The sequence below is a fragment of the Pocillopora verrucosa genome, chromosome 1 (genome assembly GCF_036669915.1).
Source record: "Pocillopora verrucosa isolate sample1 chromosome 1, ASM3666991v2, whole genome shotgun sequence".
In the NCBI taxonomy this organism is placed as follows: Eukaryota; Metazoa; Cnidaria; class Anthozoa; order Scleractinia; family Pocilloporidae; genus Pocillopora; species Pocillopora verrucosa.
This window is the reverse complement of record NC_089312.1, coordinates 13,872,789-13,889,559: the sequence shown is the minus strand read 5'-3', so window position 1 is coordinate 13,889,559 and position 16,771 is coordinate 13,872,789. Positions and strand designations below refer to the sequence as shown.

The 16,771-nt window shown below is 37.1% G+C and overlaps 2 protein-coding genes across 2 annotated transcripts in view; both read right to left on the bottom strand.

Annotated features, from left to right (window-relative positions):
* Window positions 1-1,517: 1,517 nt before the first annotated feature.
* Window positions 1,518-5,806, bottom strand: LOC131786307 (uncharacterized). The gene is made up of 2 exons (XM_059103347.2): window positions 5,488-5,806; window positions 1,518-3,525 (listed from the first exon to the last, which is right to left on the bottom strand). The coding sequence occupies exons 1-2, from the start codon at window positions 5,732-5,734 to the stop codon at window positions 2,867-2,869; spliced, it is 906 nt and encodes a 301-aa protein (XP_058959330.2). The 5' UTR covers window positions 5,735-5,806; the 3' UTR covers window positions 1,518-2,866.
* A 2,833-nt stretch (window positions 5,807-8,639) lies between these two features.
* LOC131786335 (solute carrier family 49 member A3-like) overlaps window positions 8,640-16,771 on the bottom strand; it is a 13,123-nt gene continuing 4,991 nt past the window's right edge. The window contains exons 3-9 of the mRNA XM_059103376.2: window positions 15,595-15,811; window positions 14,668-14,744; window positions 14,211-14,345; window positions 12,960-13,076; window positions 12,258-12,410; window positions 10,753-10,910; window positions 8,640-10,109 (exon numbers count right to left, since the gene is read on the bottom strand). Coding sequence (XP_058959359.2) covers window positions 9,803-10,109; window positions 10,753-10,910; window positions 12,258-12,410; window positions 12,960-13,076; window positions 14,211-14,345; window positions 14,668-14,744; window positions 15,595-15,811 — 1,164 coding nt within the window. The 3' untranslated portion in view covers window positions 8,640-9,802. The remainder of the gene's footprint in view (window positions 10,110-10,752; window positions 10,911-12,257; window positions 12,411-12,959; window positions 13,077-14,210; window positions 14,346-14,667; window positions 14,745-15,594; window positions 15,812-16,771) is intronic.

The following is a 16,771-nucleotide window of genomic DNA, read 5'->3' as shown; positions in this document are numbered from 1 at the left end:
TTGTGTTACTTTCATTATCACTCTTACGATAATTGCAATGAAGAGATTACTTTTTTTATTTAAGTAATACCTCTGTTAATACTAATGGTACTTTATGGAGTCTTAGGAATTTTATTTGTTCTCTTCAACCTTTTACACTTAGTGCTAGTAGGTGCATATCATCCATACTGTTCTTTGTATATTTCCTGTGGTACTGATGAGGAGATTGTAGCAATAGTGAGCTTCTTCAGTTTGGTTTCATTTCCTTTTACCTCATGACTTTAATGTTTGATTCAGTGGTGATACTGTATGGAGAAATTATATGCCAGTCTCTTTTAGGGGTGAAAGGGTCAATAACTGCCCTGTGAGCTGAAATTGCATGATAATTTGCAGGCTCTGTAACCAATACTATGAATGATAAAAAAAAAAATTGATGAAGTGGATTATTATCATTACAATTATAATTATTTTAAAGCTAATAATTTTGGGATTTCTCCTGGATCACTTCAGTGTCCATAGAATTAAGGAGAATAATGATACTGATAGTAATAACAGTAATGAAATTGTTAATGTTGACTATAGATAAGGATTGTGGCACTGATGCTATTGACAATTAGTTATTCTTTGAAATGGAGTTGATTTGGGAAAGAATATTTCCTTAGCCTTGAAGTGACAAGGTGAATACTTGAAAGGAAAGCACTTACAATGAAATTTGTGCAGTAACTCAATTCATTAATGAAAAGGCCATGGGTACATGAAACAGTTAACAATAAGAAGCAATAGTTAATAGGTGACATTTACAGAACTTTGAAATTTAGCAAATTGACGTTAAGGTTGGGTGTCAATGGTAGTTGTACAGTCATTTAAAACAGATTTGTCAAAAGCCTGCTTAAACAACAAATGAAAGCGGTAGAGACAGGAAACATGTTTTCATGTTTGCACTGTATTTGTGGCCCACAAGGGTTGAAGTGTGGGGATTTTCATAGATTTTACAACAAAGTATTGCAATATCATGATGTGCTTTCTGTTGGGCTTGTAAGAGTTTTTGAAAACTACTTTAATTTTTCTCCAGTTCCAATGGAAATTTCTGTAGGTTATTTGCCTTGAAAGACAAACCAGGCCTTAAAATGAATTACATCCATTAAGAAAACTTAATAATAATAATTATTATTATAATAATAATGGGATTTTGCAGTGGACAGTCCATGAGGTGGCTCTTCTTGTCCACTGTTTTCAGGTTGAATTAGAATTTAGAATGTTTGTTTTTGAAAAATTTTCAAGCACTTATTTTTTACAAATTAACGTGAGAAATAGTGTCATTACTTGGTAATAATTTACATGAAGAAAGCATCACAGAAAATAAAGTCATTCAGAATTTTAACAGTGTGCACATTACTTTGATTTGCACTTGTGTTACAATGTTGCACCTGTGTTAAATAGAAAATGCACTCATTTTTAGCCTATCAGAAGCCTATAATTTGTGCTTGAATGTTATTAGTATAAGTAATAACATGATTTTAATTGCACTTTGGTATTAATAGGCTGTAGGGTGAGTGCAAGTTGAAGTATGAAAATTTTCCAAATGCTTATTTACACCAAATTACATAACAAATGTTATTGCTTCTTAATTTCTGATTTACATGAAAAAAAATCACAAAGTTGGGGAAGACTATATTTTAACAGCATACTCATGCCATTTGTAATTTGCACTCATAGTATAACTTTGCACTCATGTTACATGAAAAAAGCACTAATTTTCAGCCTATTAGAAGCACATAATTTTTTCATGTATATTAATACCCAAGTAACTGCACTACAGTACTAAATTGCTTGAAACTATGGAATTGTTTTTTGGGTTTCTAATTGTGGTCTGACGCAGATGTCCATTTAGTTTAAGGCCACTTTAACTTTTGGGAGCCTGCTAGGATGAAGCTCGATTACCAGCCCCTGTTTGGGAACATGAGCCTGTGCTCCTCCTCTTGGGTAGGAACAAAGACTGAACATGAGAGAGTGGTGGAAAGCAAGCTTGTCTTAGTGAAAATGCAAACCCATATATACTACCAAATAAAACTGTAAAATAAGAGTTTTTTCATTTTTCTGTCTCACTGTAAAATTAACACTTTTATTAATTAAAATACTGTTACTAATTTTTTTAAGAATTATTAAATAAATACCAAGTGAATGCATCCCTCATATAAGCTCAGCATCAATGTTGCCAAAAGTTCAGTTGATGGCACAGCTCGATCACTGTCTGGTGATTGTGAGCTGGTAACATTTTTTCACAGCTGAATGACAAAAACTTCAGTCTGTTTCTTAAAGTAATTTTTTGTTTGATGCACACCATTCAATACCTTTGCTATGATTTTGATAAACATTATTTATGGTCTATCAAAGGTAATGGGACATAACTTACAGTCTACCAAGGCCTGGTTGTGCAAAGTGTATCTGGTATGATCTTTAGTAAGTGAAATATAAGACAATATAATAAAATGTTAACAGGAAAGCTCTTTGAAAAGCTATGAAAGAAAAAAAAAATAAAAAAAAATAAATTAACTATAATCCTGGGTTAGTTCAATAGTGTTTTGAACAATCCTGAGAGACTAAATTTAAGGACGATCACTTTCATGTGGTGTAAGAAAAAGACCTTCTTTACTTACAAGGGACTTCTTTCTCCAGAAGGAGTGTCTGTTAAAAGGAAGCATGTGTGACCAATATTACAGAAAATATTTGACGTAACAAAGTTTAAACTTTTGGCACGGTTCTAATATTTATGTCCTAAAAATACCAGTTTGTACATTTTGATGGAGTAAGAATTTACTGGCCATTAAAACATTTTGGTCCAGTAAATCTCTGTAACTTCCCACTCCATAATTGAGCTTTATTGTGATCATCTATTATTACCCGGTGTTCTGTTACCAGATAATGCAATCAAATAATATAAAACACCAAATATGAAACCCCCCATATGTGCTGCATGACCAATGCCATCTGCAGAGTATGCCACAAATGTGCTAATGATTCCTTTACCAGGAGTTGTACTGTCTAATAGAGGCACCAAGTCACTCAGAAGAACTATGATTACAAGCCCCAAATGGCACACTTCATACATCATTTCTTGCGTCATCTGATTGTCCCATTCTCGATCTGCTATTCCTAACCTTCGCCGCCTTCTTAGTTCAATGTATTTGTCATATAAGGAAACAATATTTGCACATGTCTCAATGGCGACAATAGAACAAATTGCTGCACTGGCACCTTTGCACGATGTTGTTCCATGAATTGAAGTAAAGGCTTTATCAAGAGCAAACTTTTGCAAGATGTCTGCTTTGTTGCCCAAGAAATCCCCAAGAAGACCCCAAGAATTTGGTGATGGTAGAACAGTCTCCCAGCGGATTTTTTGAAATATGTAGAAACAAAACTGGGTGAGATTTCCAGCAACTCCACCCCCAAAGAATGCTGCCAATAAATGCTTTCGACCAAAGCGTCTATGAACATGGTAACCATTTGGTACGAGTGTAGCAAAGTTATTGAATAGGTGCTGTTCATCTATGAAATAGAGTCAGAAAAATAGAAATTAACAAACATTGCAAAGATTGAAGGGTTAAGCTCCCTGTGGTACTTCTAGAGCTGTTGTCCTGTTGCAAGCCTATACACAACACTCTAAACAAGTGTTGAGCATGAGTTACGCAAGCAGTAGGTAGGCAGAGAAGTAATGCCCATGGCATACTAATGATTATGCTCTTCTGCTCCCAAAAGTTGACTAAACACAATTTTTCTAAACCCAGTTGTAAGCAATCCAAGTCAAACATTCCCTCTGAACAATGAATCTGTTAAATATCTTCAGTCTTTCCTGAATGTCTGTCTCATTTGAAAATGAATAAAGGGCTTCCAAAGGATGTTATTGTACATTTAATAAAGTATTGGTTCTTGTTGGTGAGAATAGTGATGTCAAGTATATTGGATAGCTATGTCTAAAAACACAACAGGGTGAACAGGTATTCTCTGCTCGCACTTGCCAGCTGCTTGCATGACCAATACTCACACTCCATGCAGATTTCAACGTGTTCTCACATAAAAAGCAGAAAAATAACCTTTGGGCATAAGACCATATATAGAAATAAATTGAATATTATAAGTAAAAAGTAAACAACACAAAACAAACATGCTAACAAATACCAGAACACCTGAAACTATTTTTGGATAAATCTTCTTTTCACGTGTCACAAAAGGAGAGTAGAGATACAGTGACAGACCAGCAGAGATGCAGCAGCCTTTAAACCTGGGGATGAAAGGCTTTATTTCTGCCCATCAAACAAAGGTGAAGGTTGGACAGACTTTACATCCACAGAGATCTTACATGGCTGTGGCATAATAATGTCTGTGCTCATAAGCAACCATGAAACATCACACAATCCACACAGAAAGGATGTACAAACTTCCAATTTTGAGAATTGTAACTGATAGCTGTTCATAATTTTTCTCACACTTGAAGCACCCTACTCATTTATAAAAATTATTATGTTGAAATATTTATCTCACAGTGGAGGTTTCTGGGAATGTGTTTGTGTAATGAATGTTAGAAAGGTCTAAACTGGAAATTTTTTCAGCAAACTGCAGCGTAGCATCAATTTAATGGGGAAGATTGAGTTTATAGTGAATTGAAATTAAACTACAGTATATGTACTTGGATTCTGCATTGGATTTGTGGCCACCTGGTCATTTTGAGCTTAGATTTTTCACTTCGTGGATCAAGCATTCAGAAATGGAGTGTGCAGCCTTGGGCTTTTATTATGTACGTAGTAAACCTAGAAATGGATAATTTGCCAAAATAGCTTTTTTTCATCATAGCAAGCTGTCAGACAGCAAATGATACACTGTGGAAGTAAGGTAAGGTATTTTCATTGCGAATTTGACTGTATTTTTTATTCCTAAGAGTGGTCGTAAATATTCCTGTACAAACTCTTATAATTTTGCCATGACTCTTATTATGCAAGATAATCATCTCACAGCTGGAGCTTGGGCCACCTGTGGTTAAATCAAGCTAAACAGAAATCACAGCATGCAGTTGTGTTTGATGAAGCCAATATTAAGATCAAAAAAGGCCAAAAGGGTCCATGAGTTAAGAATTCTGACTTTCTGTCCAGTGTGTCTGTTTCTGAGTTATGTCAAGGTTTCCGCGAAATAAACAAATTATTTATAGCAGTAGAGCAGTTAATGAATAGTTATACTTTGGCCTTGAACTTCAAAAATTGCATGCCATCACATGCCAATCAAACCAACTTACATTGAAACCACAACATGGTATATATTGGTAGCATTTGCTACACGTTTGTAGCTCATCGTCAGATTGAAAAGTTGAAAAGCAACAGTGATCATTTGCGTCACTAATACAATTTTCACAACCATCGATTTATGGTTGTTGCATCACCACATTTGGTTTTAAAACCCGCTTCACAATTAAGTTGAAGACGAAGGCACAAAGTTCACGAGGTGAATACCATAGCTTACCTTGGTGATTGAAAAGGTTCGTGACAAGAGTGTGATATCGTCCTTGAGCGAGATTTTCGGGGGAGAAAGAGAAGTGATCTTTCAAAGTTGCACTCGACATGTTGAATAGGAGACCATAAGACTGGAATTGAGCCAGTGGCGAGGAAGGTTGTGCTGCAGAAACCAGGCATGGTAGCTGTAACCCTACCAGGCCTGTAAGAGTTAATGAATACTCTCTCAGATCTTTAGCAATATTTCTTCTATCCATCTTCCAGGTTCGTTCGTACTCAGAAAACCAAATAGATTACCAAATCTTCACGAAATGATTTGGGGGACTGATAACGAGCAGGCCTTGATAACGAGTATCGTTGGGAAAGTACTTCAAATATCACGTAACGAAGCGTATCGATACTTTATTAAAAAAATAGCCCTACAATATGTACATGTGTTTTGATGTTTAGCTCAAACATTCTTCGTTCATTACTGGAATACAAAAATATAGGCGGTATCTGGTGTAACATTTTCATTTGAAGGAATAGATATTCGACTGAAAAGTATAGTCAGCACATTGCGACATGATATTCTGAATTAGAGTAAATCTCTCTGGAAGGGGAATCAGAATGTCTTATCTTGTTTTAGCAATTCAGTATATGAAAAATGGCACTGAATGGAATTTATAGGAGCATTCAATAATCATAAGCCATAATTTGTACAAAATACCGAATTCCCAGAACAAGTGACTGTTAATTTTTCCTGAATTAGTCCTCGTAATGTCAATCCCATAAGTTTGGAACGGGGGGAGGGGGGAGGGAGTGGAGATTAGACAGATGAAAGTGATACAAAATGGATAATTAAACACGCTCAGTCACGTAAAAATACTACTGATGTTAGTGGCAATCTATGATGGAAAGCAAACCGTAACGGCTTTTGTCTTGCCTTATACGTTGTCAATTGACAACCTGCTCTGGCTCAGATTTTATCAACGCTGCCTTGCTCATTGACTCGCTCAATCTTCTCACGATCCTCGCTGATCTTTCTCTTTTAAGGACGATAAGAATTAAGTACAGCCCTTTTCTTTTGTGCATCCTGCCGCAACTGGTATCCATTAAAAAGGGACTTAACTCCGAACCTAAAAGCAGCGGGGTACAAAGAGAAGATGACTGAAATTCTCCGAAAGCGATGTGCCAGTAAGTCGATAACCAACGCTTTTCAGCCAAAGTATGTGCGACTTCAAACCGCATGCAAATAACCCCCCTTACCAGACTAGGCCCAAATCACCGCAGACTGGAACCCAATACAACAGTATGTCGGCAACCATTTGCTCTGATGAAGGGTGAAAGTTCGAAACGTCAGCTTTAGAAACTCTTTACGGTGGCAGGAGCCCAATGGGCTCCTGACGATGGACTATTTATATTATCAACTCTTTTGATAAAACCAAAATATCTTGTAATCCCCCACCGATGCAGCATTAAAGTTTCTTCTTTCTTTACCCCCATAATCTAACTAGAGTACGACTCCCGGGCTTGAAAAAATGATGTTCATAAAACCGTATGGTAAGAGAAGCCTCAACTAACTGTGCTCCGTTCCTTTTAAAGCTAAGAGCAGAACTCAAAATTAATCGTAGCCTTTCTCCCTACTTCGTGAATGTTCTAGCCACTTAGTAAACGGAAGGAGCGCAACGGTGCAGCCAAAGGAAGACAGAGAGTTGAATAGTGAGCACCACTAAGAAACTTTCAGGGGTTCTTAAGGTCCTAAGGATACTTAACACCAACTTAATCCAACATTTTTGCATTAATAATTGTTATGGGACAACATGAAATAACACAGGATAATTTTTTTCTGGGAAAGGTAACAGTCAAACAAAAGATTGATCAAACATGAGTCACGTTACTGCTTTAACAAAGACACAACATCAAGAACAAGAATTTGTCCAACCAGGAGACTTCAAATAAACCAGGCGAATAAATTAAACAGAGTGTGCGTTGACGGGGAACTTAAAGATCAGACGCAAAACAGAGATAGCGTTACCTAAAGTAATAATCAGACACGAATGGGACTGCGCACCACCGAAAGATGTACGGCACAGAACGGAGTGCGCTATCAGGAGACGTAACAGTCAGACACAGAACGGAGCGTGCGCTATCAGAAGACGAATTAATTAGTATAGGTAATCGCAAGGAGCCGAGCAAAATTAAGGATAAATATTGCCTGTGTTTTCAGAAGCTGCAGAAATTTCCCGAAAATCGAAGAGCTTTCTACCGGGAGAAGTGACGATCTGGCTAACTAGAGACGTCACATTCATTTACAAAACAGAGTGTGCGTAATCGGAAGATTTCACAATCAGGGACAAATCGAGCAGCACACTACTGCGAGACGTAATAATAGAGCACAAAACAGAGTGCTGCTAACGGTAGATGTAACAATCGTATGCAAAAGAGAAAGCCCACTTTTGAGGAGACGAAACAGTCAGGCACAAAGACGAAGTGCACGCTATTAGGAGACGTAATAATCAGGCACAAGTCAGTATGCAAATTATTACGAGACGTAAATCGAAATTACACGCCCGGGAAACATAGTAATCGGAGAGAAAAACGGAGTGTGCGCTAACTGGAGACCATAGTCATGCATAAAACGGAGTGCACGCTATCAGGAGACGCAACAAGCTGGCGCAAGATGGTGTGAGCGATATCAGGAGACCTACAAATCTGGCACATTGAAAGTAAGTGAGTGCTATGCGAAGACGTAATCAGTCAAGTACAAAAGAAGGCAGGACACGGAATGCGCACTATCGGCAGACACAACAATCATGCACTAAACGAAGAACTCAGTACCGGGTAAAACTCCGGCACAATCAGAGGCAAGAAAAAGAATTATGATATGCTTTTGACCACATTTAAATTGCTTTCTTTGCATTAGATTACATCAGAGTCATCACTATCTTGAGACATGTCAGCTTAATCCTTCGGTGAATTATGTTGGGCGCCATGCACCGGCTTTTCTGAAAGACGCAGTTGATAGATCATCATCGGTACATCCCGCTGTCTTACCATTGAAAACTTTCTCACAGTTGCTTGCGACTCATGAAAACTCGTGGCTTCTATCGATTCTTAAATGGGCGCAAAATCTGAGGCACGAGGTGCACTATATGCGATGATCTCAGTAGCACATCTTAATCCTTATAAAAATAAAAATACTTTATTTTATAAAAATAAACCACAGGAGTATTAACCTAAAGACATGGTTGAGCGCATTCTTTGTTAAAGACGTGTCTCGCTATAATTTCAGAACCGTTGTGGTAAGATGATATCTGGCTAATTCCTCGGTTGAACTTATTAAAGAATCAGCATAATTTAACTGCGTTTATCGTATGCATCCCTCCATGTATCTCCATTCTATATCATTTATAATTCTCACATAAACTTAACGCCTTGAGGATTTTTAAAAAACAAGCACCACAAGCGTTATTTAAATACGTTTATATAAAATATATGAAATAACCTAGTTATCATTTTTTTAGGTTCGCGTTACATTTAATCAAGTCCTACACCCACCAGGTAAAGAGTTACATTATTTAACTTTTTTCTGTAACTTGAAGGTCATTTTGCTTTGCAGCCATAACATGACCACTGAAAAGAACGAGTACAACTTTGAGGATCGTGAAAATGAAACTATTAAATTCATCAACTATCGAGTTGAGTCGGCTTGAACTCTAAACGTACGCCTCTCGAAGCGTTTGTTGCCCACTCAGTTCATTCTGACTAAGATCGCCGATTCCTTATGAAGCTAACGAAGTATTTTCCGGCTGACAAAATCTTCATTTACCTTAATGCGCTTTTGAAAAAATCGTACTCTCTTAAACTTGGCTTCCCCGCAAATTATTTGTGAACATGTGCGGAGGAAGGCAAGGATAGTTTTTGGAACAGTACACTGCCTTAAAAAGCAATTCTCAAATCATTTTGAAGAGTAATTTTAAATCGCTTAGTTTTGCTTCATTTCTATATGCTATCCAAAGCCCCGTCTGTTCAAGGGGCGGATGACGCTATCCACTGAATGAACCCTGATCCAGCAGATACCGCAGTACGTTCTCTAACTCTTATTTGTTAGGTAGTTATCCACTTTTTGAACAACTGGACCCAGATGCAGAACTCAAACCATCAACCCCTTAGACACTTGTGATTCCAAGCTTAGTGAAGACATTTGTTCCCATGGGCCTCTTGTGATCTTTACCTTTATTCTAGAGTTCCGGTGAAGGGTTTATACGGTCAGTCAAAATACGCTCTGATGAAGTAACAAACCACCATTGCTAAAACTAAAAGAAATGTCTGCAAGTTTTATCCTAGCACAAGTTTTTGATGTCTGGGTCAGACGGGTTAGGTATACTTGGAAGTCTCTGCTCAGCACCAGCTTGAAGAATTTTCTGAGCCTCTTTTCTTTGCTCCATCTGGAGGCGTTTGTAAGGAGGGTTGAAGCCATAGATTATCAAAATTGCCATAGCAACAGCCGCTGACGTCATAAAAATCATGGAATACAGATAATCCGGAACTTCCTTGTCGCCTGACTTCTGATGACACTTGGACTTTTCGAAAACTTTGGGAAATGCTAAAGCTTGTGAAACTAATATGAATATTACCCCAGTGGCTTGACTGTGAAGAAGAAATAATAAAATTCTTAGGTTAAAGTTATACCCTGTAAAGTAGTGCTGACTCTTTGTTAAGTGACTGAAACTGTTACAATGTGCATGAAGCAACAAGGGGATGATGGCCAGTGAGAGTGTTGACCGAAAATGGCTCATGGTCATGAGTAATCAACTTTGGTTTGCATCAAATTGACTTGTGTCAAAACCACTTTGTATCAAAATGACTTGCCTCTACCTGGACAGTCACACCACACAACCAAGAGTGCAGACTTGGTGTATTCTGTCAATCAGATGTAAATCTAATCACCAGTGAGAGAAGAATACCAGAGCAAGTTTTTTTTAGAGAGAGATGTTTTTCATCTGTGAGGGACAAAGAAAAACTTCTGAGTCCTATGAGGAATCAAACCTCAGACCTTTGGATTCTCAGCTCCAATGTTCCACCACTGAGCCACAGAGACTCTATGGCAAGCAAGGCCCATTACAAAGGTTCTCCATTATGAACTTTCGTTGGATATCACACTCAGACGTTTTGTTTGAATGAGGGATCACAAAAGTTGTCATTCAATATTAATTGATTGCTAGAGTCAGGGAGGTCAGGATTGTGTATGGGACAGTAGTAAGTAACAACAACAAAAAAACCACCAATATACCCTGCCATCCACAGCAGCCCAGCACTTGTTGCTTCAGCCACAGGATAGGTACACTCTACTCCTACTTCCAAACAGACTGGCATGAGGGCAAACGAAAAAAAACCAAACAAGCCACAGGTGGCCACAACAAGAGCAGGTTGACCAGGCTTGCTACTCACCTAGTGAAAATTTGAGAGCATTGTCAGCATTATGTAATAAAATATGTGGTTATTGTTTATTGTAGTGCAGGATAGGAGATGAACTTTATTCTTTTGTCTCACCATTGAGTCACTTTGGATGTTGATCACGACATTTTGACTGCAATACTGCTAGTCTTCATCAGGCAATGACATTGATTTATAACAAAACAGTGCATATTCCTTTTGGAGCGAGGTTAAGTTTATTGATCATTACCCTCACTGGTACACAAGTAGGGTCAAAGAGGCTATCCATATAGGACTTCATCCCAACAACATCAATAGGGATAGTGGAATCAAAATTCCTGAAGCTTGGATACCCATGATCAAACAACACAACAGCCTATCAATGAGGACCAATGAGGGAACACCAATCAACAACCAGAATTATAATGAGGATCAAAATGCACCAATAGCAGCAAACCAACGTGCTACACATAGTGACGTGCAAACAATCGACCTCATCACCTGATGAAGACTTGCAGTACTGCAGTTGAAACGTCGCAATCAACATTGAAAGTGACTCCATCATGAGACAAACAAATAAAGCTCATCTCCTATTGTCATCATTAATTAGTACAGGCCATAACATGATTTCTCAAAAGACATGCCATTTGGCATTATTAAGCACAAGTAAACTTTTCAAAGCCAACAAAATTGCAATTTTTAGTCTTTCAAAAATTTTGCAAGTGTTTATTAATACTAAATTGCATGTTATTACTTATTCATAAATTAAATGAAGACAGATGAAATTTGACAGCAACCATGCTATTTGAAATTTGCACTCAAATTACAAGAAAAATGCTCTCATTTTCAGCCAATCAGAAGCACCTATTTTCATGTATATTATTACTTTTTAAATCTGTATCTTGGATTTCAGTCATCATTATCCCTTTGACCCTCTATGAGCGACTAGCATCTAATTTCTCCCTACAATTTTCCCCCCTGACTCAAACATAAAGGTCATGAGAACAAATGAAAGTGTGGAGAACTTGGAAGCTGATGTTAGGGTGTAAAGGGTTTATAATCTAGTGGATAGCAATATCCACCATTGGAACAACCATGTCCTGGGCCCAGTTGTATAAAGGGCAGATAATGCTATCCAATGGATAAATTACTATCTGTTGGATAAGTTTTCACAAAACATACAGGGCTATCCACCAGATAGAGATTTATCCACTGGATAGTGTTATCCACCCTTTGAACAATCATGTCCTGGTGTACAACTTGAACCATTTATGCTGGTCTAAGACAATAAGGCTCCACCCTGTTACAGGCAGCGGTGAGGACAGCTTACAATGTTAACCCTTCAAGGCATCAATTACTTACGTATAAGAGTAAACAACATGATACTGCAGCCAGTGCATATGAAATCTTTGCTGTCTCTTTAAACTTCTTGGTTTTGTCAACATACACACCAGTGAATCCACCTCCCACCAGACCAACCGCTATCAAAACAGCACCTGCTGTTCCTGCCATGTCCTTAAACAACAATCAAAAGACAATTGCTATCAGAAGCTAACAACAGACAGAGTGCAGTGTTGCACCATTGCACATTGTGTGAAAATATTTTGGTTCAATGTCATACCATTTCATTTCTCTGAAAGCCAGTTCTAAATATTATATTCTACATTTTTTTTACAGTCAAAAGAGTTTGATAACTTATTAATGTGTTTAACTTCCAAGTGACAATAACATTTTCAGATAATTTGGCTTGGAATTTTGATGAAGTCTCATATAATAAAATCCACAAACGCAACAGCTTATGAGAACAAAGGAAAGTTTAGAAAAACAAGTGTATTAAGAAGTCAGACCAGATGGACAACAGAAAAGTTTTTTTGCCTCTTGTAAGGATGGTGAAGCAATAGAATCCATTTTCTATTGGTTTGCTTTAAGTACACATGATCCAAAAGTTTGTAAATTATGCGCCGGAGGCATGGAAAAAATTAATATAATGTCTGGTATGTTCTTTATGCTTGTTATTTTAATAATCCAGGACACATACTGCAAAATCTTCATGACAATACTCACATCACTATATCCTCTGGGGCAGATAACTTGTTCTAAAATTGTTGTAAGGCAGGTAAAAAGGCCTATCCCAGAACCAAACGTCACCAATAACACTAGGTAAGGTTTGTTCTGCAAAAGCTGAACAAAAATGCAGAAGTTTCTCATTACAAAGGGTGAGGCTATGTAAATGTAAACATAAGATAGTTGTCAAGATTCAAAAACAAATTTCAGTGGTATAATATTATGTCTTTAATAATGTCAGACAACAAGAAACAGTTTGAAGTGGGCTTCTTTCCTTATAATATTTGGGTAAAGTAGAAATTCCCAAAAGGGGTACAATTTGAAGAGGAAGAGAACTTTCCAGTTCAGAGAGATATCAGCTTCTCAGAAGTTTAAGAGGTCAAGATTATGTGGTATCATGGCCTTAAATTGGTGCCAAATTCAGGGGTGCTGCATGTCAATGGGAAGTGTCTACCTTTGGGAAGTGAGTGACAATACTGGATTTGGATTTGGGATTTGCCTGTTTCATCAACCACTCCAAATGAGACATGTAAGCATGTCTGCAATGAGTAGGAGCATTCTCATTAAAGCCTAGACATGTTTTAAAGTTGTCTTGCTAAAGACGGTTGAGAATCATTTTCTTTATTGAAGCTGCTAAAAAGGATGTTGTCAACTTCAAATTTAGCATATCAAAAATACAAGTTAGCAATTACTTGAATCCTACTCAAAATTAAGTATTTCAGTTCTCTGTTTCTGATTGTAATTCAGCTAAATGCAATAGTCCATTTTACAGTTGTGAGCTTGGTTGCCAAGCCTTTGAACAGGAATGAGGCTAAGGGTGACCTTGTTATGATACAAACCTTGGTGCTTTTCAAATGCAAATTACTTTGTTATCATGCTAACTAGATACTGGTCTCTATCACAACAAGGTCACCTTCAGCCTCACTCCAAATCAAAGGCTTGGCAACTAAGCACACAACTGTAAAATGGCCTATTGAACTAAACATTTTTTTGCTGGTGTGAATGGGATAAGTAGTCACCTAGTATAAACAAATGACGACAAAAATGGAATATTTTTCTAAATACGTGTATTTCTGGTTCTTAATATGTGATAAAATACTCTTCCACCACAAAGTAGTGTAATCATATACAGCATGTTAGAGATAGAGTTTTAATATGCAATCATGAGTTAAGGCATTGCTAAAGTGCTTAATAGCAAAGGATGTTACTGGACAAGGGCAAAGCAATATACAAGTAAAAATTCTATCAGACCTTTTTGAGACCCTGAAAGAAAGGCTCTGATGATGACTCTGCTGATGCTGTGGGTGGGGTTGGTGGGGAGCTACTGCATACTCCAAAGGTTGCCATGACAACACCAAGGAAAGCAGGAATTGAAAATATCTCCAACTGCAGAAAAAAAATGAAGAAAATTCTCAGAAACTAAAAATTGAAACCATGATCATGAATCAAGAACTAAGTTTCAATAACATAAAAAAACACTTGTTAACATCCATGTTTTCTTCCAGTGTTCTCAAAGTCAACTTACTGCTAATTTCCCTCAAAAAAAATTGACTGAACAAACATGAGTAACAAATTGATGATATAGGTGTACAACACAAGAAATGTATTACATTACAAAACAATTAACTAATTCCTGTAAGGATACGAATACTGAAAGTCTAGTAGCATTCAGTAATTTTTAGAAACTGCATTTTTTAAAGAAACATACCATAAAAGGAATGTCTTTTTCATTATTTATAATTACAGGAGCCAATGCATTAGCTATCATAACTCCCATGGGATTGCCTAAAATTAAAAACAAAACGACAATTTGAAAAAGGCTAACAACAAATTACCAAGATATAAAAAATGTACGCCAGTTTTATCATTACATGTCTTTTAATTGTAGAGGTACAAAAATTTGTCAATTAACCATGTAATTCCCAAAAGTGATTACAATCTAGGTTAACCCTCCTTTAAATTTAGATATACTGCCTTGCACCAAGATCATATAAAAAGACAAGCTTATCAGCTTAAGGGTAGGTTGTTAGCTTGAAGCGTAAGACCAAATTCTGATCTCCTGCCTTATCAACAAGGACAGTCAGTGAGGAGAATTACAAAGTGGATCTGAGAGTAGCAGGGTCTAGGTGATCTACTGACAGTAGTTCATTGCTTATAAGTGACACTGAGTGTTTTGGTAAAATATTTTTTCATTTCATCAAGATTTCTTTTAAATTTGAATCTACCTTAACTTTCTGATCTCATGTAGATGCACACAAGAAATTTAGTCTGTCACAGAACTGGCTGCATTGACCAGTCAATTAAACCTTTTAACTCCCAAGATCTGATTGCTCATTTTCCTGTCTAGCTGCTACAAATTTTATTGAAAATTAGTTACAATAATTTGGCATTAGATCAAGATAACAACTTCTACCTGATAAATTTGAGTATTCTCATTACCTGTTTGCTGAATAACCTATGAATATCTATGGGAGAAGTTATGTGTTGATCACTATTGAGAGTTCAAGGGTTAATAAGTTCCAGAACTAATGGTCAGACACAAGAAGTACCACCAGTTCCAAAAGTCTTGCTAAGGGAATTTGTGACCTCATGAAAGATGTGAAAAAAGATGAGGTTCTTTAATAATGAAACTCACTAAGTGATGCTATCATGTTTGCTGTGGCCCTCTCATCTGCTCCAAACCACAGGGCTGCCAGCTTAGTAGGAGACCCAAGGAGAAATGGTTGGGCAAGTGAAGCTGAAGTTTGACCAATCATCACTACAATGAATTTGATGTTGGGAAGAACAAAATCAAGTCCACTGAGAATTCTAACACCTGCACCGATGGCATTCAACCATGCACCCAAAAGAACCTGGTAATTAAGAACAAAGTGACCATGAAAATGATAACAATAGTGACCACCTGATGAACAAATGATCCTTGCAAGTGAAGAAACAATTCTCACCTGGGAAGATCATTTCTCCATCTGAATTTCATCTGCAGGTGAAATTCTGATGTATTTCATCAACATTGTGAATGGTGGCAATGGTATTGTAAACAATAACAGTAGTCCTGCCAGGATTTTGCCCTGAGACTCCAAAAGCCCCCCACCATAGAAAAACCAAAGGGGATGAAACAAATACTAGATTAGAAAAAATGGCATGAAATTGGAGTCATACTCTTTCTTCAAAGAAATTCCTTCCCTAAAAGTGCTCCTCTTCACCCTATTCAATCCCATGTGGAAAATCTTTCATCCTTTTTTTAAGCTTTTGTAGTCTTAGGAAAGACAGGATCTATGCCACATCATGATTCTCATTGTTGTATTTGTTCACAACAATATTATTAATTCCTCACTCTAGTGGTCTGTTACTTGATACAACTACACTTGTAATGAACATTCAGAGAAGACTTTGATTACGTAATCATTTTGTTTTTATTTTAAGTAGGAAAACAGTTCTGTCTTATTTCTCTGTCAAGTTTACAACCCAATTTTCATAGTGTACTATTGTTCACAGTTTGAATTACCTACTTGGCTAGCATTCCTGATATACCAGTTTGCAATTGTACATGTGAACAACACCCTTATAGTGGTATGCCCCTTAAGTATTAAGTCAGTTGGAGTAAGGAGATGGTGGAGATAGATCAGAGTTTCTTTTTACATAAGATTGTTCCAGTTATGTAACGTTGCAGTTTCTCTAAGCCTGTAAAGACAGGATCAGATGTAAGTTCCAGCCTTTTGTATTCAGTTTCCTTTCCTTTTCAATTTCACTTGTTTTGTGATTAACCTCAGCCCACTTTTTAATCTTGTACATTGTAATTTCCCCTTTATAGT